The sequence below is a fragment of the Styela clava genome, chromosome 2 (genome assembly GCF_964204865.1).
Source record: "Styela clava chromosome 2, kaStyClav1.hap1.2, whole genome shotgun sequence".
Classification (NCBI taxonomy): domain Eukaryota; kingdom Metazoa; phylum Chordata; class Ascidiacea; order Stolidobranchia; family Styelidae; genus Styela; species Styela clava.
This window is the reverse complement of record NC_135251.1, coordinates 473,443-496,895: the sequence shown is the minus strand read 5'-3', so window position 1 is coordinate 496,895 and position 23,453 is coordinate 473,443. Positions and strand designations below refer to the sequence as shown.

The window sequence follows — 23,453 nt, the reverse complement described above, 5'->3', positions numbered from 1 at the left end:
CATTGTTCCGGCCTGAATATGCGATATGTGTCGTTCGCTGTATATAAGGCTTTGGGATTCGGTAGGAATGTTCATTGAGATATTGACAGGTCGCTGATAAGGGGTCTTGGAATTTTAGAGCCTCAAAGTTGGGTCTTCTTTAATACCGAGTGAAAGTGCATTACATCGTTTTGAGCACATTTATATAAAATAAAGGTACTTCCGTAGTATGTAAACCAAGATGGCGGACACCGGGACGTAGTATGTGTACCAGGTTAGGGATAGGCCATAATTTCAGGTACAAATACTACGGGAGTCACTTGGCTAGTACCCGAACTCGTAATAGAACTAACATAAGTAATGTTGGACTAAAATTATGGCCTAACCCAAACCTGGTACATACACTACGTCCGGAGCCGTCTTGGTTCACATACTACGGGAGTACCGAAATAAATGTATATTTTGTAAAATCGGACAAATGTTCCATTTAGAGATTAGTTCAGAAGAGAGTGGATAAATAACCGACAGACGGCAACAAGTAGTTGGAAATTATGATCAAATATTTCGAGTTGTTGTATCTTTAAAACCCCGCTAGCCCATTTTAAGATTAGCTTGGGCGAGACTGTGTGTTTAAAGACCCACAGATAGCCAATTAGTAGGGAATTATGGTTAAAAATTTAAGGTGGTTCATAGAGATACTGAATCGTTGCTGAGATTCGTTGGACAGGAAGCCCATTTCGAGATTGGTTTGGGTGAAACTATGTGTGGAATCCTACGAAAAGGCTGAGTTGTTAGAACTTTTGAATTTTGACATTCTTGGATCAAATCCCAAGGTCCTTCTAGATCCAATCTTTTAAACAGGGGTGCATTTTCAACTAAAATGAGGAGGATATGTAACAAATTTTTACAATAATAATGTTGCGTGCCAGGTCACGCTCGAATAATTGTTGGTATAGTAAACGAACTTCCGTAAAAATCATGAAGATAATACACGAGCTAGTAATATAAGTGAATGAACGTGGTTGTTAATGTTTATTCCGATATAAACGTGAGTTATTAGGATTTATTATTTATACATTTAATATAATCACGAAATCGTTCGATTGCCACGCGTGTTTGTCCAGTATGTTCCCCAGCTATTCATTTCGGTGGGGCGCTTCCAAATTCAGGGAGTGGTGAATATTTTCCTACTAGTGATAAAACTATTTGTAACTCACGAAAACGTGTGATGTAATTAATTATCTGCACTGGTATATACACTTTCTAGGTACTGAAATACAATTATATCCACGTTACAAATTCAAAGTGTGGTGTCACACCTAAAATTTGAGGGGATTGTTTGAATTTTTAGGGAGAGGGGATCTTCACCCCCATATAGGGGGATAGTAGGGAAATCATTGTATGTACCCCTCCTTTAAAATAGTGATTTATGTCGAGTATGAAATCGCCATGTAAAATTTTAATTCCAAACATTTCGCAGATAATTAAGGAATATATTTTTCCTTGTAATTTCTACGGAATACTATTTACATATCCAACATTGTATAATGACTTCCAATTCAAAATATGACGTCAATCCTGTCGCTACGTCACTTGATGACTTCATGAACGACGAACAAAAAAGAAAGCAACAGAAAACGGTTAGATAAATTAAATTTTATTCAATAAAATTGTAGGTATGGAACAAGGCTCTGCACAAGCAGTCACAACAAATGGTGATCACGTGACTTAAAGTTAGTCAAGCGTTCAATCAATTAAGTAAAATTTCCAGAGAAAGTCATTTTTGGGTCACAATGGAAGGAATAGTACAAATTGTTACACCATTTCGAAGATTTGGCATCATAATACATAATCGTTACGTCATAATGAAGAGATTTGATTCCACGTATACAAATACGTGACGTCATAATGAAAACGTGACATCACAATGTGAGATCGTGATTTGAGGGGAAAATGACGTCATAGTGCACAAAGTAAATGTCATAATAGCGTTTTATTGGCAGATTTATCGCCTGAACACAGTTCTTTTTAATATTCCAGCCCGTTCTTATTGACACGTTTCTCGTAAAATTTTGGTTTTCGATTCAACAAATAAAATTCCTGCTTACATCGTGTATTTACTAGAAATGATAAATTTCATGAGCAAATATTTGAGTGTTGTGTAAACCCTTCCGCTTGACGTGACCTGATGCGGTTTCCCCATTTTTTTCCCGAAATCGGAAACATGGGCACCAAGATGTGTAACCTGCGATGTTACCATAGTCACGTCTAACGCTTTAACCATTGAGACATCGCGGCCAGTCATCCTCGATCATACCCAACGAAATCTGTAAATCGCAATACCATACTTTGGATAACTGGAAGCCAAGCTACTAGAATTGAGATTCCATACAACAATGCTGTGATATTTACTAAGCGTGATTGGCTTTTGGATTTCAAGGAGGATAATTACTGATAGATAAGTTGCGATCAATTAAACAACGTTGAGAGTAAATGCTAAATTTTAGGCGTTCCAGAAGTGTATGGATGTAACTAATTTTGTTCGCCTACTTTACATCAAGTTGTGTAAAGTGAAAAGGACTAAAGGGCAGGGGGCATATTCACTTGGCTTACACAGTTAGTCACCAAACTCGTGAAAGAACTATAATAAGGAAAATCGGAATAAAATTATGGTCTAGCCCTAATCTGGTACACACACTACGTGAGTACCTAATTTTGATGTTGAAGTGAATATAGTTACTTTCGAGTTATGTCAAGTCAAAACTGTGGGCTTTTTTAGTCAATTTGAAAGATAAAAAGAGATAATCCCTAATTGTTCTTGACAATATGCTTATTTGATCTGATACTTATCTACCGTCATATAAGTCTAGTTCCCGCCACTAGTTTTTGATTAGCTTTTATTGATTTTATGGTACTCCTGAAGTTTGCGCACCAAGATGTCGCACAACCTGAACCATAACCTGGTACACAACCTGAGTTCACGTTGTGCGCCATCTTGGTCCGATTTTATTTATTTATTTATTTTTATTTATCTTAGGTTACGATAAATAAGAAATATTCTAAAACCTATTACCCATCACCATATAAACTCAAATTGAATCTTGTTTTTGCAGAAACTGTCTCTTGCTGACTATCGGATTACGTTCACAGTTGCGGGTGGTGTAAAATATGTTGAACTTCCCGAAATATTCAAGGTAAATTGTAACTATGACAAAAACGAAAATGAATTCAGTATTCAGGATGGAGGGTTAAAATAAAATTACACGTATAATATAAATATGACGTCAAAAGACAAAACTGGCTTCATCATATGAAATCATTCGGTTAAATATGACGTCATAATATAAAATCTGTCATCATAATACCATTTGGAAGCATTGAAAAGCCAGGAATTATTTGTTCAAGGTAATTAATCCGAAATTAGTCTCCTTTTGAGTGATTGCGCGTGGCCTTGTTCCTAGCAAACCTGCTTATAAATATGCTAAAGCTAACAGTAACTAACTTTTACATGCAAAGGAATGTAAGGTGACAATATTACATGACGAAACAAGAAAATCGCGCGAAGGCGACAATGTTGATTGTTACGTAGAATGCATCGTATCAGAGCCTATCGATGACGTCATAGCACAGTTGAATGAATTTGAAGAAATTTCGAACCTGAAATTTGAAATGATACCAGTTCTTAAAGGCAAGTATAATAAACCAATAAAATCTCCAAAAATAGATAAATATAAATGTAACAAATCGGAAGATTACAAAATTGAAGATCCTCTCATATTATTACACAGGACGGGCGGAAAAATAATTCGCCGTATTTATATAAAAACATTTTTCATTGTAGTCACAATCCATGTAATATAATAGTGTTGGCATGCTGAGTATCAATCACCTAGATCAAAGCTTTTTAAATTGGAGCCCCGGTAGGTCGCATAATGGCTCAATGGGGGTCCTGGTACCCATTATTGTCAGAACAAGCCATACATACTTACTGTTCCCCTTTGTATCATCTTATCTGCGTAAAAAATCTGTTTCGACACCAAATTATGTTAAAATAAAATAGCGATAAAATTTGAAAGATTTTGATCCAGTACTGAGGCCCGCCATTACCGAAATAGAGCCGAGATTCAATCCCACTTGCTAGAATACGCAAGTACATTGGTCGGTACTCCCGAAGTATGTAAACCAAGATGGCGGACACCGAAACGTAATATGTGTACCAGGTTAGGGCATAATTTCATTTCGATTTTAGTTCCATTACGAGTTCGTGGACTGTCTGTGTTAGCCAAGTGAATATACTCTCTGCCCATAGAGTGCAGTCTCTTTACACAACTTGATGTAAAGCAGGCGAACAAAATTAGTTACCGCCGTATTGGTACACATATTTCTTCAGGGGCGCCCTGATAAGAGTTTTCGAGGGTCGCAAAAACGTAGGTCGTGATTTAAAAAAGTTTTAGGAAGACTGACTTAGATGCTTAATAGCATGTGAAATCCTCGATTATCTTTCATTTAACAATCCGGGCTGGGTATTCGCCAAATACAAAAAAAAAACTGAATATTGGACACGAATTGCGCATATAGATCGTTTCACTTTTGTTGTTGTTTGAAAAACTGCTTTTCTCTCAACTATTGTATCAATTGATAAACGCATCAAGTCCTAACTTAAATATAACTGTGCATAAATATCCAGAAAATGGCTTATCCACCGGTGCACAAGAGCTCATGAATATTCTGAGGTGGGGTCTGAAATTTCTAATTGCCAAATTAGACCGAAACAGCCAGCGGGTCCCGGCGGAGGTCGAAAAACGTGGGTTATTTGGAGTCAGTGAAATATAATACATTTTCATAAGGTACGAATAGTTTTATCGCTAATAATAAAATGTTTACTCCTTAAATACGAAAACACCTATCTCCCTAAAATAAAAAATAAAATGGGTTCTCACATTGCTAGTCATGTAGCTTTCTCATAAACGTATTAATTATCGTCCTTTCTTTGACAACTTTATTTCTTTGCCTGCAGGCCCTCACCCCGATACCATTGCTTGGTTTCCGAGATGTTTGGCTGATCTGGACCACTGCAGCGGGAATGTCATACTTTGCGGAGAACTGTTGGATGCTGATCATCCGGTATGTATTTGGCAAATAAAAATTTTGATAGGCGAAAAGGGGAATTTAACGACAAAAGTTGGAAACCATCGGCCAAGCGGTTAAAACGAAAAAATACCGTCCTTTCAGAAATAGTTGCTTCCCAGATATCATTAAATATCACTGGGTGATTTTAGATCACCCTGCATGTATGTAGCATGAAAGTGTTGATAAAAATCTTATATTCATCACGGGAGAGAAACAAACTAATGAGTCCGCACGATGGCCCAACGGTTTGGGCAAAACATACTGTCCTTACCTATTCGCTTTTTATGTATCTTACTTTCACCAAGGGTGTATTCAATTGGATCAATAGGATGTCCATAAAATTTTGAGAAAATTTTAAATGACATAGGGGGATATATCGATATCCTATACTGTTTTGGCCCGTATTAATCGATATACCGCTGACTTATCTAAAATTTCCCCGATAGAGGTTTTATCCATTTTTTTATAATCTATCAACGGAGATATTTTCTGTTTCTAACAGGGCTTCAAAGACACGGAGTACAGGAAACGAAGATCTTACTTCACAGAAGTTGCCTTGAATTATAAATAGTAAGTTATATTTCATAATTTTGTTTAAAATTTTATAAATTCAAAAGCCTATCGATGACGTCATTACATGGTTGAATGAGTTTGAAGAAATTTCGAACCTGAAATGATCAGGTGATACCAGTTCTTAAAGGCAAGTATTAAAAAAACGGTACTCCCGAAGTATGTAGCAAAGATGGCGGACATCAGAACGTAGTATGTGTACCAGTTAGGGTTAGGCCCACATTCCAGATACAAATACTACGGAAGTCCCTTGGCTAATCCCAAGTAAACTCGTAATAGAACTAAAATAAGGAAAATTGGAATAAAATTATGGCTTAACCCCAACCTGGTACACGTACCACGTTCCAATGTCCGCCATCTTGGTTCGCATACTTCGGGAGTACCAAAAAACTAATAAAACTTCAAAAAACGAGAATATCGGTCGGAGACCGAAAACTTATCAATCGAAAGTTAGTGTCTAACAGTTGTGCTTTTCTCCGAAACTAATCAATCGATGTCAAATTCTCAGTGCTTGAGGTGGAAAAAACAAATCATTTACATAAAAACTCCAAATTTATCTTGGTGCTTCGAGTCCCGTTCTTCACCTCAATTTAGGTGTTTTTTTTATTTCGTATGTCATTTTTTATGTCATATGGGACACGCCTATTTGGCATATGAAAAAACTCTTATATAATATATAAAAACACGTTTATATGGCCTATGGGAATCCCTCTATATGACATATGGAAACACGTTTATATGGCACATGGGAACACTTTATATGCCATGTGGAAATACTTTTATATGACATATGGGAACACTTTTATATAACATATAGAAACACGTTTATATGGCGTGTGAAAATACTTTTATATGACATATGGGAACACGTTTTTATGACGTATGAAAATACTTTTATATGGCATATGGGAACACTTTTATATGATATATGGGAACATTTTTATATGCCATTTGGGAACACTATTATATGGCATATTTGAACACTTTCCTATGACAAATAATACCACTTTTATATAGAAACACGTTTATATGACATATGGGAACATTTTGATATGACATTCGACCATTGTGTTCATTTGGTAAAGTTGACCATTTCTCTCTTATTTACAGTGGTGATCCAATACCAAGAATTGAATACACAACAGAGGAAACAGAAACTTGGTGAGTAACATGAAAGTCTGTGGCAACCTAAAGTGCAACTCGCACAGACTACGATCATAATCTAACAAACCTATTGTAGGGCCAGATTGAGTCATCCAAAGGGCCGTCTTTGGCCCATGTCAGGGTTGAAGAGTTAGACTTGACTGGTGGAATCACAAGTTACCCAGTTCGGGTCCAAATCGAAATCCCACCTCATCCAGAGTGTACTGAATTAGGGAGGTTGTGTCGAACCGGAGGTAGTAGTAGCTTCGTACATATCGTAGGATATTGGTTCTCAAACTTTCTAAGCCACGCCCCTTTATAAAATCGCGCCCACGTCAAAAATAACTAGCTAACAATAAGCTACAAATAACAGATAGTGAGGCAAAAGTAGGTTTTATTGAGAAAGCACGTTAAAATACGTGATTCTTATCTTCATGTAAATCATTCCCGCCCCCTTTTTTGTTGCATCAAGCCCCACCAAAAGAAAAAAAAACGTTGTTTTTAATCATTTCTAGGTGCAAAGTGTACAGTGAGTTGATGACTCTTTACCCGACCCATGCCTGCAAGGAACAGCTGGTAAACCTTGAACTACTGAAAAAGAATTGCGGATTCAACGGGGATAACGTTCCCCAGGTAATAAAACCTTCATTGAAATTTCATTCGCTTTAAAGAAAGCCCTGAACAAGCAGCCATTGATATCCCACGATACGTTAAAGGTAATTTTCCCTCGTGTCCGGAAATCTCACTGCGGGAAATTTCGCCGCATGAGTTAGGGTATGCTCATGAATAACAAATCTTTTTTAAGTAGAAAGGTACTTCAAAAACTTAACTTTTTTTATCACAAATACATGTTTTACAGCAAAATGCCCTTGCGACGATTTTTTCTATGCGGCGAAATTTCCTAGAACCACTTTTCCACTAATAGAACCGAAATTTTTTCAGTTGTTCAACTAATTTATTACTTGTGGCCCATTAAGTTTTTCATATAAAGAAAAACAAACAATTCTTTCTGCAAAAGCTGACAATTTCACTTTAATAATTAGAATGAAAATTGTTACCCTGTTGCAAAACACAGCATCATCAATCAATGCTATTACCATATCACTCAACTTAACTTATTAACAAGTCAAAACTACAATAATAATTCATTGTAATGTAAGGAGTTACATTTTATTTGGGCGACCGAAATGTTTCGTTCTTCGGCATTGTCTACCTAATATATATTCATCGTGGCACTATGTTGCTCAATGAAATCCTTAATAGTTATTAAAGCAGAAAATACTGTATCACACAACTATGTAGTTTTTAACAGAATATTTTCTCAAAGCACTTGAATTCACACATAAATTGGTACTCCCGTAGTGTGCGTACCAGGGTAGGGCATAATTTCATTCCGATTTAACTCATTTTAGTTCTATTACGAGTTCGGGGACAGCCAAGCTAATATTCCCCTGCCCATAAGCTTCAGTCCCTTTACACAACTTGATGTAAAGTAGGCGAACAAAATTAGTTATCTCCATATTTGTACACACACTTCTGGAGCGCCCATCAATTACATTGTCTTAGTGCGGCATTGTGCGTTAGTAATAACAAGTCATTAGGAAATTGATAGTCCAGTTTAGGTTTATTTTTTCCAACCAGTAAAAAAATCTTACACAAATTAAGAGAAAATGATATTTAAACAGTTTTACTGGTAAGGGAAGTCGCAGAGAGTTATATTTGGTTATCGATAGTCATAGCCAAGTTTACTTTTTCCACTCAGTGCAAAAATAACATACGAAATAGACAAAAAATAAAATTAAACTCACATTTTTACTGGGGAAAGGAAGCCGCGGGAAACCAAAATTAGTTATAGAGCAGCGAAACCCCAGGTTCTAATATCTAATTTAATAAATTGAGAATTGTAGAGTTTCAAAATTACTGTTATTGATTATGAGTCCATATGGGCGCTCAAGAAGTGTGTGTACCAATATTGAGATAACTAATTTAGTTCGCCTACTTTACATCGAGTTGTGTAAAGTGACTGAAACATATGGGCAGGGGGTATATTTACTTGGCTAACACAGACAGTCCCCGAACTCGTAATAGAATTAAAATAAAGAAAATCGAAATAAAATTATAGCTTAACCTTAACCATGTACTCCACATACTACGGTAGTACCCTATATGTACCATACGGATTAGTCAATTACCATCCATAATGTCCACTCAAATTGAAACCCTCACCAAACCCTACGGAACTCACAAAATTCACGGAACCATGTTAAAATGCACTGGTCTGGCGAATGAATTGAATATATTTATAACACAACTTTCGTTTTTGCAGCTGGCTGACGTGTCGGCTTTCCTACAAAAGCGCACGGGATTCACACTGAGGCCTGTGGCGGGATTTCTGAGCCCACGTGACTTTTTGGCAGGACTTGCGTTGAAAGTTTTCAACTGCACGCAATACATGAGGTTGGTAGACTTTTATTGAAACGAAGTTGGATAGCTTTGCAGAAATGTGTTTACTGGGTTTATAGCATTCTTGTTGCTGTTGGTCGGTTACGCCTTCCTCCACCATCAAGTCCATGCTTCCGAAAACAAATAACTGGCTAACTAACCCCATACCCGACATAGACTGGTAACCGGACAAGAGGCCGTGTTTCGCCATATGATTAGGCCGTCTTATCGACTTTCCTCTCCTCGGGATAAATATGTCAATCATATCCTTCAGTTTTAGTTGTTAACGGTATTTGCATTTACAGGCATTCAAGCAATCCGCTCTATACACCAGAACCTGATGTTTGCCACGAACTGCTAGGCCACGTGCCTCTGTTTGCTGATCCAAGTTTTGCTCAGTTTTCACATGAGCTCGGCTTGGCATCTCTGGGCGCATCAGACGCTGATATTAAAAGATTAGCTTCGGTGAGTGAGAATCATGATTCTTGTATCCGAGAAATAAAAAAAAAACGATTGTCACGAATTGTTTGCACTGCTCAATAAACATGCAGTTTAGTGGCGTTTTCATGAAAAACATTTGGTAGCTCACATTTCCCATGCAATTTATGGCGTACAAAGATACTGATGTTTGAAAATATCCCCAAAAAATAGAGCCCGGTCATTTAACTTTTGCGCAAGGCGTCCTAGATTTCTGAAACTTCTGGGTATAATCACACACAAACAGAAGTTTAAGTTTCAAACAATTTTTCTTAATTTTTGGGGTACTAAGTTGGAAAATTTATTAGTTCTGTTTCTTGGTTTTCTTGCTTGCAAAAGTCATCCCTGTACATGTCATATGAAACCAGTTATAAAAGAATAGGATTTTCGATTGTTATGTCATAATGTACTTTTCATTTTTTGTTTTGTCACAGTGCTATCTATACACCGTTGAATTTGGTCTCTGCAAGGAAGAAGGGAAGATCAAAGCCTACGGTGCAGGGTTGCTGTCGTGCATCGCTGAAATGAAGGTAAAATTTGATGTACATTGAAACTGATGCGCCCCCCGTTAACAATAATTTTTTTATCGAAAAGCAGGGTGCGAACGGGTTTTCTATAGCAGAGGCGTGTAACATATGGCCCGCGGGACACAGAACGACCCGTTGGAATTATTTACGTGTCCCGTAATAACTTAGTAGCGAATTATTCTTGTATGCTATTTCTCATTTGTGACTTCACTATTGACATTTTGTACGTTGTGTTACGTCAAACTGAGATAAATTTTCGTTTGGCGATGATTCACTAACGCCGTATTATTCTATTCGTGCCGTGTTGTGTTTAGTTTTCGACTACCTGATGATTTTAGAATCAAATCTAATATTTTTTACGAATTGAATCTCAAATACTTTGCAAATTGTTTTGTGCTTAGTCCTTCATGCACATAGTTTACTGAAAACATGGAATTTATCACTCAGCCAGTCCGCTGAGCGTTCACACACAATATGATACATGTTTGTTCAATAACTCACTGGAAAAAAGAGTCATATGTCAGAATTGCATTTTTAAAATATGGCTTCGATAGAAAAATTGAGGAATCCACCTCGACCTTTGGCGTCCAAATAAAAAACACGATGCTATTTGAAATTTTCTTTTTACATTCGCTAAGCGCAAGACTCGTAAAGTAAAGTTGCAATAATCGTGATTTTGTACTCAGTCAAAATGGAATGGAAAAATGAATTTATTTTCTATAGCAAATTCTCAATTTACAGGTATTATTCGTATCTCTACATAGACTGGGACTCGCGTTATCCGCATGGTGCCTCGTAATAATTGAATACTAGAACGCAAAACACGAAAATCGATGGAAATGACCAAATGCTGGGCTCCGTAGGTCATCCCCTATCAGTGAATCCTTCCAACTTCTATTAAAAAATTAAAATCAATTGTTCCATTTTCAAAAATAAAATAAAAATAAGACGACCCATTCAAATGCTCCCAAATTAAGTTATGCATCCCGGAACATCACTGAAGTAATTCGGCGTTACTTAATTGTCAGCTGGGAATCGAGTTTGTCCACTGGAATTCTACAATGCCACGTAGATAAAATCTTAAAACAGATTTCTTATTAATGAAAATGAAGAGCAAAATTTTAGGTGAAGTATAGGGTCCCGCAGGTTGCATAAAAAGTGGGAGATACAATAGTATGTGTACCAAAATGGCGGTAACTAATTTTGTTCGCCTACTTTACATCAAGATGTGTAAAGTAACTGAAACCCATGGACAGGGGGTATATTCACTTGGCTAACACAGACAGTCCCCGAACTCGTAATACAACTAAAATAAGGAAAATCGGAATAAAATTATGACCGAACCCTAATCTGGTACACATACTGCGGGAGTACCTACGTGTTGGCCTTCCACCTTTTTCATTTTCTTTTTTTAGGTATTGAAAATTGTTATTAGGTTGTATCATTAGTTGAGAAAGTAAATCAATTATTAGAAAACAATATTAAACTTAACAAAACGACACAAAGGTTTACTCCGTGTCCGACATTTAATTAGAGGAATTGTTTTTATACTAAAATAATGAAATTCATTACGTCACAGCATGCGCTGATGTCACCAGAAAAGATAAAAAAGTTCGAACCGGAAGTAGCAGCGAATACAGAATCTTACGTAACATCCTTTCAACCTATTTATTTCATGTCGGAGAGCCTCGAACAAGCGAAAGACAAAATGAGGTGAGTCTCTAGACCTGACATGTGCAAAATATGGCCCGCGGGCTAAGTCCGAATCGTGGAGTATTTCAATCTCACCCCCCTTGATGCTTCGACAACCGAACTAAAACCAAATTTTGATGTTTTAGCTAAAAATAGCTCAAGGAATCTGTTGAAATTGCGATTAAATTTAGCTTCGCCACGAGGCTTATCATTTTCCACTTTTGCTTTTGTAACACTGTAAATATTGTTCATAAAATGTAACTTTTACTTCGTACTTACATGGCCGCCAGTATAGGTGGGCAAATTTTTTGGCCCCGGGTCCAAAATTATTGCCCACCCCTGCTCTAAACAATCACTGCTTTCAGAGAGACGTTTGAAATGTGAAATGCGTGGAAAGCGGTAAATAAGTTTCTTGGGTATGGTTTTCATAACGTGTCGACGACATCAAATTCGGCTCCGACAAAACTAAAAAAACTTATTTTTTTGACTTTACTATCGCTTGTGTGAAAAAATGTTTGGTTTCAGTTTTCTCTAATAAAAATCTCGATTCACAATTCCAATTTATGATCTCCGACATGAAGACTCCGACATGAATAAAAACATATCAAAGTGCGACTCCTTTTCCACTCCCCGGGGCGGATGCCTCATGGAATCAGCACCGCCCAAATAATAACATATTGAATTCATTACCAATAAATTTGGTAAGGAATTTTATAGAATCAGAACCATTAATATTTATACAATTTCACAGAAATTTTGCAAGCTCGATCGAAAAGCCTTTCAAATTGAAGTTTGATGACGTCACCAATTCAATACACGTCATCGAAAACATGGTGGAAACAACGAAAAAATCAGACTTGATTGAGAGAGTTTTCATCAAGACGTCATCAAGCGATTGTGATGTCATCAAAACATTGTAGTGACGTCATTAAATACACGTTGTGATGGTTTTGAATAGATCTCTCAATCAAATCGTATAATTTCCTGTACAGCGTATAGACCCTATATTAGTTCCAAATATGTATGTTTGTGATTGTCCGTTATTTATTGCAACTGCTATAGCTTTACTCTTCTTAGAAAACTGAAATTTCAAGCAAAACGACGGTCATTTCTAATAGCTGCTTCCCTGACAGTGTGACTTGAATTATTCCACGTGCCAGTTCAGACATAAAATCCTAAATTCCCATGAAACGTTTTCTGAAACGATCACCGCGATTTCGCCTACCCTCTTCCTGACTGCGTAAATGACGGGACTAGGGTCATCTTTTCACCGCTAGCAATGCCACTGTGCTTTAGTGTTTACTTTCACGTAATAGATGCTTTTTCGAACGTTCATATCAGAAAACTCATTTCTGTAATTCAACATTGTCTTATTGGAAACGAAATGATCTAATTCTAATGGATTGTTTTGCCCAATTGCAATTGATATTTCGCGCCAAAAATCCTATTTCTCGCTAAATAATGTGACAATCAATTCCATATTTACTTGAAGTCGCTAGAATGTTATTTTTTTTCACTGGACCAAATAATCGCTTCAAAGTTAGCTTATGTTGCTGATATTGCACCACCAAGTAGCATCACGATTGGTCACTGATATTTTCAGCAAACTCTCAGTTTAGGCGCCACTGGTAACTTCTTATCCATATATTAAAGCATTGCTTTTTTGACCTTATGCATCGTTTTTCGTCTACTTTTTTTCAATAAATGTAAATTTTAACAACAAATTGCTACTATTTAACAAGATATCCCAACAGTTTTTGTGTGAAATTACCGCCTTAATGCGAACACCTGGACACAAAAAAATATTTCAGATTCAACTACCAAAAAGGTTAACAAAAAATCTACCCGACTGATTAGTTGTCAATATGTGCAGGGCGCGGCGGTGTGGCTCATCGTGCTAAGCGTTAGGAATACGCTCGCCACCGCATCTCTGTTTACCCTGCGTGGATTCGCAGGTTCGGATCCCATGCGGGGTAGTCCCATGCTGAACTCCTCGCCGCCGTAGGGTGGTTCACGTAACGGCTGGTCGGTTACGCTTCCACCACCATCAAGTCCATGCTTCCAAAAAACAAATAACTAAAACTAATCCCATACCCGACATGGACTGGTGACCGGACGAGAGGCCGTAGTTCGCCATATGATTAAGCCGTCTTATCGGCTTTCCTCTCCCTCGGGATAAATATGTAAATCATATCCTATCCTACTCAACTATTTTTACCAAAGATCACAAGTACCACAGAGTACAAAAATTAAAAATTATAGGCGTCAGGTCATTCCAGAAAATATATGTGCGCCCAAATGTAGTTCAGTGAGCCTAGCCAGATTTTTAGAAAAAATGATTGAAAGCGAAAAATTTATTAACGCGCATTGTCGTTCCCCGGTTAGTTAGCTAATATATAATCAAAATCGTTTTTGTGTTTGAGATATGAAATAATTGATCAACGTATGTTTAGATAAAAAAGGAATCATTGTTGCCAGATGGTTTACTCGGTTGGGATGAAATGTCCGAACCCGACACAAAAAAATTTCAGTTCCAACTAAACAAACGGTTAACAAAGAATCGAACGGCTGCCAACTTATCACGATGTGCAGGTTTACTCAACTTTACTAAAGGTCGGTGTACAAAAATTTGAAAATTAGAGGGTCCGGTCATTCCAGAAAATATATATTTCACAGCGCGCGCCCAAATATATTTCAGTAATCCTAGCTTCAAGATTAAAAAGTTAATAGAAGAACGATTTTTGGAAAACTGAGCAATCGCAAAAAATGTATTAACGCGCATTGTCGTTCCCCGGTTAGTTAGCCAATCATATATATTCACGATCATATTTGTGTTTGAGAAATGAAATAATCGAGCAAGGTGTGTTTGGATATAAACGAAAATATTGTAGGAATGAACTAAAACCCCCTCGCCTCTGACCATTGATGCCTTAACAATGGATCAAAATGACCATTGTCTTACCATTGTTATGCTGCAGATGGTAAACGCTTGACTGATATTCTGTTCCGACGCATTTCTTGTCGGCGAATGCATGGAAAGTAATGGGTGAAGTGACAACCATACTTTGTAAAAATCTAATGTTTTGAAGCACGATACGTGGGATATTTGATAGTAATGGGAAGTTTGTAACTTCAGCTCAATGATTTAGCTAATGAGGATCTTGATAAAAATCGGTGATCGTAAAAATTGATTGATTTTTAGAGGATGGATTCCCCTATAATTTCCGTGTATGAATGCTAGCGAAATGCTTGTCTTAAGCATGATTAGCCTACATTTTGCATATTATCCCGGCACAAAATGTCTTAAAAAGGGTCGATTAGACTCACGTTACAATACACACATTCAGTGGCGCAGCCAAGATTTTGCAAGGGGATGGGGAGATCAGAATTCGGAAATTTCCATGTAATGGGTCCTGAAACATTCGCGAATAGTCGGATCTTTTTAGATTTTCAACATACGTGAGGTCGAAAACTTGAATACTGCGTGTAGTGTTATTTGAGATGAATTTAATGCAGTGCTTGAATCAGAGATGTCAAATTCGAATGTAATATTCGAATATCGTTTTTTCGAGTTTCTAAGCGCACATATCCTAGCGCCGCGGACACATGCCAATTAAAAAACATTTTACAATTACTTTATTGGACACGTAGTGGACATAGCGATCGTTTCAATATTATGTTGTTGTTCCTGTTATTATTATTCTTCTCTATCGTTAGATGAAATAGCTTTTCTTTTCGAATACTGGACTAATTGCTTTGAAATTTTCAGTGGTTAAAGATTGATTTTTTTGCCAGAAGGCTATTACTTTTACTTATTTCAAAAATTTCTGTGGACTTCAAAAGATTCGTTTTTTATGTTTCAGAATGAAAAAATAGCGACACCTTGTGACGTGTTCATATATTTGAGCATATCTCTCTTGTTTTCATCGTAATCGAAGGCAGCCGTGTACGCACGGCAATAAATTGCAGCCACATAAAAAAAATTTCAATCAGCGCTGACTTGAATTGCTTATAACACGTCGAGGATATTTTTGATTGAAAATATTTTACGAATTATATACGAAATTATTATCGAAAATTTAAATTTAGTCGAGATAGTTTGTGCGACCTCGACAATAATTCTAAAGGCAAATTGTGTCGCAATTAATCGTTTTCATCCTCAATTTCGATAGTGACCGGACATTACGGGAAAGTTTTCATTTTTTGCAATTTAGAGCGTGTGGAATAGCTCTTAAATATTATTTAGTATCTATTGCGAATTTTATCGTTTTTCCGACGTCGTTGATGACAATCAAAAATGAAATCATAACTGCCGGCATGAAATATTTATAACATCACTGAATCGAGTAATAAAACACGATTTTCGGTCTTAATTCTCCATCATTGATGAAAATTCAGGAATCGAGTTCACTCATTTGACGGCGCCCCAGAAGAATGTAAACCAAGATGACGGACACCGGGACGTAGTATGTGTACCAGTTTTGAGTTACGCCAAAATTTTATTCCAATTTTCCTTATTTTTGTTCTATTATGAGTTCCGGGACTAGCCAATTGACTCCCGTGGTATTTGTACCTGAATATCTTTTTTTTTATCGCATCATCGTCTCTTCACTGAATTTCGCTAGCAACACATTGTATAAACCCGCGGGAAACAAACGTGCCAGATAATTTTTTTGGCGTGAAATCAAAACGTGTATGGTGGCGCTAGGATATGTGCGCCATATTCGGTATCTTTACTTTTTCAAGCAATGCATTAAAATAACCTAAATTAAACAAATATCATTACACGCGTTTCAAAGATTTTCGATGTAGAAAATATTATGTTAGCCGAAGCAATATTACGAGAAGAATTTTCATAGGTACACTCTTAACAGAAAAAGAGGATATTTGCCATTTCCACCCCCTCCATTGGGGTGTAGTGATAAATTTTCCGCCCTATTTCGTTGCATAATTTTATATACACCGTGCTAATGCATTCACAGGGTGTGTTACCAAACATTTTCTCCACTAAACTTGGTGGAAATGCATGAACGCGTCATGTCACGTGATATCGGGGTGACTGTGACCAATGACATATAACAACATGATGCGCACTACGGCTTTTTCTGCCGGAGATCGTATTCGACAGCACGCTTCAGTGCACATACTTTGTGCCTCTAGAACGAGTGGCTGTATCGCTCCCAAGGCATTTAGAGATGGAGCCTGTGCCTGCTTTAACAATCGTTGTCGATTTTGATAATGTTTTAGAAAGTGGAGTTGGGAAGGAAATCGCAAGAACGTAAGTAAATACAATTTTTGTATCCTACATAACCTACCGGCCTGGTATCACACTACCAAGTGCCTGTGCTGCAAATACCATAGGCCTACTAGTTGCTCATTTCTGCATTTGCCAAAATTGCTTTTATTTCGAATGAGAGGCTGACCCCTGGATGTTTCAAATAGTAGTTTATGTAGATGATAAGTTCATTTATACATGAGAAGTACGGTACTTGTTTATTCGGGAAAATTGCTTTTTAGGCTGACTTGCAATAGTTTATGTAAACATATTTATATTAGTGCTGCATCCTAAAACTAACTAAATGGGTAATATCAGTTTTTAAGCACACGGTCCACCTAACATGGAAAATCAGTCCTATAAGTTGCAGTTCTCTTACGGTATATAGCGGAGTGATCCAAGGTTGATGGCCTCGCGGGCCACACTATTAATTTCGTATTGTTCGCGGGCCACAATAGGGCCAAAAGCCTACCGTAGGTGAATATTGCAATACAAAACAAACACTTTTATTGTCCAAACACATTGATCATTATTTGTCTTTTATCAAGCTAAAACATTCCAAAACCACCAAAAACTCACAATATCTACATTTAGTATAAGATTTCAAACAAATGTCGTTTAAGATTGTCACCGACACAACTTGCGGACATATTGAGCAAGCATTGTGGTATCTCCCACCTCCTATCCAGTCAAACATCTGTTCGAATGTGTCAGCTTTCTTTCAAACTTAGATTTACAAATAAAATAACTGCAGATTAATTGATCACTGAATTTTACCAAATTTGAGATACAGGAGGGTAATTACTAAATTTTCTGACATAAAAGCAGCATTTTTACTGTTTAGGCTTGTTAGAAAAAACACCCGGCAGGAATTATATTGTTCGGCCATTACATTAGTATTTAATTATCAGGCATAGTTAACATAGGCTAATTCATAGATTCCTCATTCGATTTATAGTTTTATATTAAGCCTATTTTGTTGGCATATATTTCTGACCAAAAAATAGTTAAAAATTTAGACTAGCCAAACACATTATTAAACACAGCTAGCATTCACACTAGTCAATTCGGTGACATTCATTAGAGATGTAACAATATGTCGAAAGATTTTCCTGGTTATTTATATGACACAACAATACCAAATGCGATAATGGAGTGGGGGCCACATGTGGCCCTCGGGCCTGGGTTTGGACCACCCTGATATATAGTATAAACTTTTAAATACATATAGACATAATGAGTTCTACACCCTATTATAAGTTAATATTCTTATCCAAAATTCAGTAACATTTTTGTATATAGTATTGAATTATAGGTTTCGTCCAATGTCTTGGACGATATTCATCAACTTTTATATATTTTGAAACTGATTAAATCACTGTGACTCAACTTCTCCAAAAATCATGGGCCATATTCAACCTGCAATTTTTTTTAAACAACTTTAGAGAATATAATCAATTTATAATAAACATCCTCGGAGTAGGCTACTTATAATTACAAACTTGAGGGAGCTGAATGTGATGGCCACGCTCTAGTCTATAGAGGACTTGCACGGGTCACGTGACCTTGTTACTGGACGGCAATAAAACAAAAACGTCCATTTGGCTCCTGTCAGTTGCAAGTCGGATTATACGTTTCCGTTTTGTTTGGCCGTTGAAAATGGTTATTTCGTATTGTTCCGCTGGCTGTACGTATAGTATAGACAACGAAATGGATCTTCAGCTATATTCCACTGTTTTCAAAAGATCCGGAACGTCGCGCAATGTGGATATCATCTATTGGCAGGACTGCTTGGTGTCAAGTCCAGAAGCCATCTTACTTGTGTTTCACTGTTTGCGGACAGCACTTCGTTGATGGTGAGTCATGATGTGCCGTTATCAATTTTTTTAAATATTCATAAGCTCCCTCATTTCAATGGAAAGCAGATAACAAACTACTGTTATTGGGAGGCTTAGGCGTAGGCCTACTTGCAGACTTGACTCGTGTAAGGGCCTACTTGCAGACTTGACTCGTGTAAGGTATTAATCAATAATTGCCATAAGGTATTGTTTCCCTAGTTCTCTAGGTAATCTATTAGTAAGTGTGAAAATTTGAATAGATAACTAAAGTTTAACGCCAGTGCAAATGCAAAAAATAACCAGAATTCAATTGAATTCTCTATCTGAGAATACGCTCGCCACCACATCTCTGATCCCCCTGGGAGTTTCACAGGTTCCAATCCCATGCGGGGATAGTTATGTGCGAGGGGTATGCAGCTATCCTCCCACTAAGGGTGGTTCACACGGCTTACATGTCCCATCGATATTTGAATTTTCGCCATCCCCAGAGAAGAAGAGAATAGTTAAAAAAAAAAGGAGGATTTTGAAGAAAGGCAAAAGGCAGGACCATTTCAACAAATTCTGTTAACTTGTATGCGTTGCAATATTAATTTGCAATTTAATGTGTCTTTCGACTAGACCTACCACACTTTAAATAAAAAGCCGCCTACACCTCTTTTCACTAGAACCATAATACTGTAAAATATTTGATAGAAATTACCCCCGAGGCATCATATTTCATTTGAAAGAGCTGTGGAGGCAGATACATTTTTACTCTAAATTATGGAATGTTACTTCCAGGTTATCTTATCCTTGCTTATAGATATCTTGAGGTTAGTGACTCCAACTGACCCATGCATGCCACACTGAGAATTCTCTTGTGTACCCATAAAATAAGGCTGTTGGAGCCTTCAGACCTTGAAAACAGTCGAATCTGAGCACGATGGATTCATGTGAAACACGTAATATGCATTTAGAGGCAAAAATATCCCATCATGAGCAGCACCGATCCACAACCTCCTGCCTATGGAATCAAAACATTAGACAAATTGGTGTACTGTGCGCATTCACAAATTTTTGCGAATCAAGTGTGCCTTTTGACTAAAGAAAATTTAGCATTGAAATGGTCAATCTCAATATCAACCTAGTATCTGCAGATAAAACCAATTGTTTTTTAAAAATACATTTTTGATGTGCTTTATTTTTCAAATATAATTTATAATTACTGTAAAGTGTGTGATACATTTGGTACCATGAATACCATTTGCAAATTAGCTTGGGTAACACCCCTCTCAAATAAAAGTTTAGACTCTTAAGTCGTATCTAATAATATTCTTTAAACAAAAGGTTGCGGCTAGCCGGCTACCCATCAGAATTTCCTTTCAGATCACAAAGTCGCAATATTACGCCTCAAGTTTCATTGGCAACTGTATCTGGTTGTAGTATCGGTGTCCAACGTTAGACTGAAACCTTCACGACCAGACCCACCGAAACAATTTTTTTTTCTTGATAGGGTCGTCTTGAAGTTGATTTCGTTAAAGCACAATGGACACTTTATCTCCACCAATCCACAGTAATGACAAGTTACTTTGTCATTACGATAAGCATTAATAAATGGATACTGAGGATGTATTATTAAGTCACGCAAGCTGAGGTCTTGTGCCACTGTGGTCTTGTTGCAACTTACACTTTGCCATCCATCTATTCCATGGTCGCACCCATATCTGTAAGATAATGGATACAGATAAGAGTTTTCATAAAATCTAACGATCAAGGAGTGTGAAATTTATGTCCATGTCCCACCACAGCCACTAGTCGTAAATGAATTTGATTCCGGGTAGCATATCTTTTTTACCAATGACAATAAAAAGACATTTTGAATCAGTTGTACAAGCACCATTAGGATAGGATTTATCTGGGGGGGAGCCGGTTATTTGTTTTCAGAAGCATGGACTTGGATGGTGGGGAATGGTCGTAACCGATCAGCGGTCATGTGAACCACCCTTGGTGGGAGTGGAGCTGCAATCCTCTAGCACATAACTATCCCCGCATGGGATTGAAACCTGTGAAACTACCAGGGTGATCAGAGATGCGGTGGCGAGCGTATTCCTAGATGGCGAATTCAATTGAATTCTGGTTATTTTTTGCATGACCCCTGGTGTTAAACGTTAGCTATCTATTCAACCTTTCGCACTTGGTAAAAGATTACCTGCTAATTAGGGAAACAATACCTTACAGCAATTGATTATTAATTCCTTACTGTCTTACACAAGTCAAGTCTGCAACTGCAAGTAGGCCCACGCCTAGGCCTACTGATAACAGTAGTTTGTCATCTGCTTTCCATTGAAATGAGGGAGCTTGTGAATATTTAAAGAAATTGATAACGGCACACTATCACTCACTATCAACGAAGTGATGTCCGCAAACAGTGAAACTCAAGTAAGATGGCTTCTGGACTTGACACCAAGCAGTTCTGCCAATAGCCAATAGATGATATCCACATTGCGCGACGTTCAGGATCTTTTGAAATCAGTGGAATATTACTCTGAAGATCCATTTTGTTGTCTATACTATACGTACAGCCAACAGAACAACAAAATAACCATTCTCAACAGCCAAACAAAACGCAAACGTATAATCCGACTTGCAACTGACAGGAGCCAAATGGACGTTTTTGTTTTATTGCCGTCCAGTAACAATGTCACGTGACCCGTGCAAGTCCTCTATACCAAACACTATTGTTCTTGCTTCAATTTTTACTATTTTCACGACTGTTTCATTCATCAATTATTATTATTATAGTTTACAATTAAAAAAGCTTTCTCTATCTTCAGTTGTGAAAGTTGCGGGAAAACGTTTCCAAGTATTGGGAGACTCCTACAGCACAAGAGGCAGCATAAACATAGTAAGTATACTAATGATAAAGGGTTGGCCTACTATCTCTTGGCGGACACCGAACGTAGTGTGTGTACCAGGTTAAGGTTAGTCTGTAATTTCAGGTACAAATACTTTGACTGATCCCCAAACTCGTAACATAACTAAAATAAGGAAAATTAGAATAAAATGATGCCCTAACCCTAACTTGGTATACATACTACAGGAACCAAAAACTTTTAGCATTTCCGCAGTTTCAAAAATCACATTATTTATCCACAGGACAAACAGTAACAGAAGGGGACATAACAGACGCCTGGTGTAATGTCAGTAACAACAGTACGATCCCGAACAATGTACTTGCGTACTTCATTGATGTTTGCAATAGGAATAGGAAAACAACCAACGGAGGTTCCGATTTCATGTCATCGTTCGGCAAAGATGCCATAGAAAAGATACCATCACTTATTCCTGAAATGCCACGTACTCGTTTACTGCAGACCGTGCGCAAAGTTTTCGATAAACTTGCGATAAAACAAGCAAGCAAAGACACTGGGAAACTCAGTAGAAATATGCCGAACTTGAACAAGGATGAAATTTTCATCATTGAATATATAGGAGGCCACATCCTGCAGCGCATGAGAAAATTAACTAAAAACCCCGAAGAGTATGATTGTATATGCAGCCTTATTTGTAAAGAGCCACAAAACCCACCAGACTCTCTTATAACTGTATTGCAAAATAAAGATTATGGGTCGCTAACTACACCTGCGCCAGAATTGGTTCAATTTCTGGTAGAACTTGAGAAAGAATTCAGGAAAGGATATAAGCATAATAAAATTTTGTTCAATATTTTGGACAACATTAATCTAAATGATATGAGCATTGCTTTACGAAATATTATTACTTTGGATCAGATTGAAAAAATGTCGTTATATTATTTAAAAATCCGTTGCTACCAAAAAGCTAGAGTTCTAAATGATCAGTTCAACCACCCAAAAGATTAAAACATTGGCCTTCGCAAAGCGTTGAAGGCAAAATTGGGTGGTGAAAATCCATAATTTTTTATTCAATCAGCCCACTTGGATACTTCGTAGCATAAACCCCTGATCATGTGTGACATCTGGAAAATATATAGGCCCAAAAAAGTTTTGTGCATATTTTTAATGCTATATGTGAATGATCTCTCTTATAGGCCAGGAGCCTCGGTGACCTAACCCTTTATTGCTTAATTATTTTACTGTTTATTCAAATTTATCATAGTGCTGACATGGTTTGTGATATTAAAATCTCTTTCATTTTTCTTAAAGATAACTCTTTGTAGTACAGAAAATCAATGAGCATATATACAATGAGTGGAAACTTGCAAAGATTTGCTCATTTTGGTATTGTTCCCTGCATTTTTTACGTCGTCCGGCTAAATGGTTCGTTGCATATTAAGAAAACGCATTGCTCGCTGCCAAAATCCCTTGCTTCAGCCGAGTCGGGTGCGAAATTGGCCGTATTGAGGTCTTTAATTCTTCAATA

The 23,453-nt window shown here is 37.2% G+C and overlaps 2 protein-coding genes across 2 annotated transcripts; both read left to right on the top strand.

Moving 5' to 3' along the window:
* The first annotated feature begins 1,463 nt into the window (after positions 1-1,463).
* On the top strand, positions 1,464-13,684 carry LOC120335756 (tryptophan 5-hydroxylase 1-like). The gene is made up of 12 exons (XM_039403375.2): positions 1,464-1,619; positions 3,093-3,173; positions 3,496-3,667; positions 4,997-5,103; positions 5,612-5,679; positions 6,790-6,840; positions 7,338-7,455; positions 9,149-9,279; positions 9,570-9,729; positions 10,176-10,271; positions 11,848-11,981; positions 12,712-13,684. The coding sequence occupies exons 1-12, from the start codon at positions 1,527-1,529 to the stop codon at positions 12,878-12,880; spliced, it is 1,380 nt and encodes a 459-aa protein (XP_039259309.2). The 5' UTR covers positions 1,464-1,526; the 3' UTR covers positions 12,881-13,684.
* A 3,437-nt stretch (positions 13,685-17,121) lies between these two features.
* Positions 17,122-22,985, top strand: LOC144420000 (uncharacterized). Its single transcript, XM_078110292.1, has 3 exons — positions 17,122-17,238; positions 21,887-21,957; positions 22,209-22,985. Exons 1-3 carry the CDS (start codon positions 17,156-17,158, stop codon positions 22,931-22,933), a joined length of 879 nt encoding a protein of 292 aa, XP_077966418.1. The 5' UTR covers positions 17,122-17,155; the 3' UTR covers positions 22,934-22,985.
* Positions 22,986-23,453: the final 468 nt, after the last annotated feature.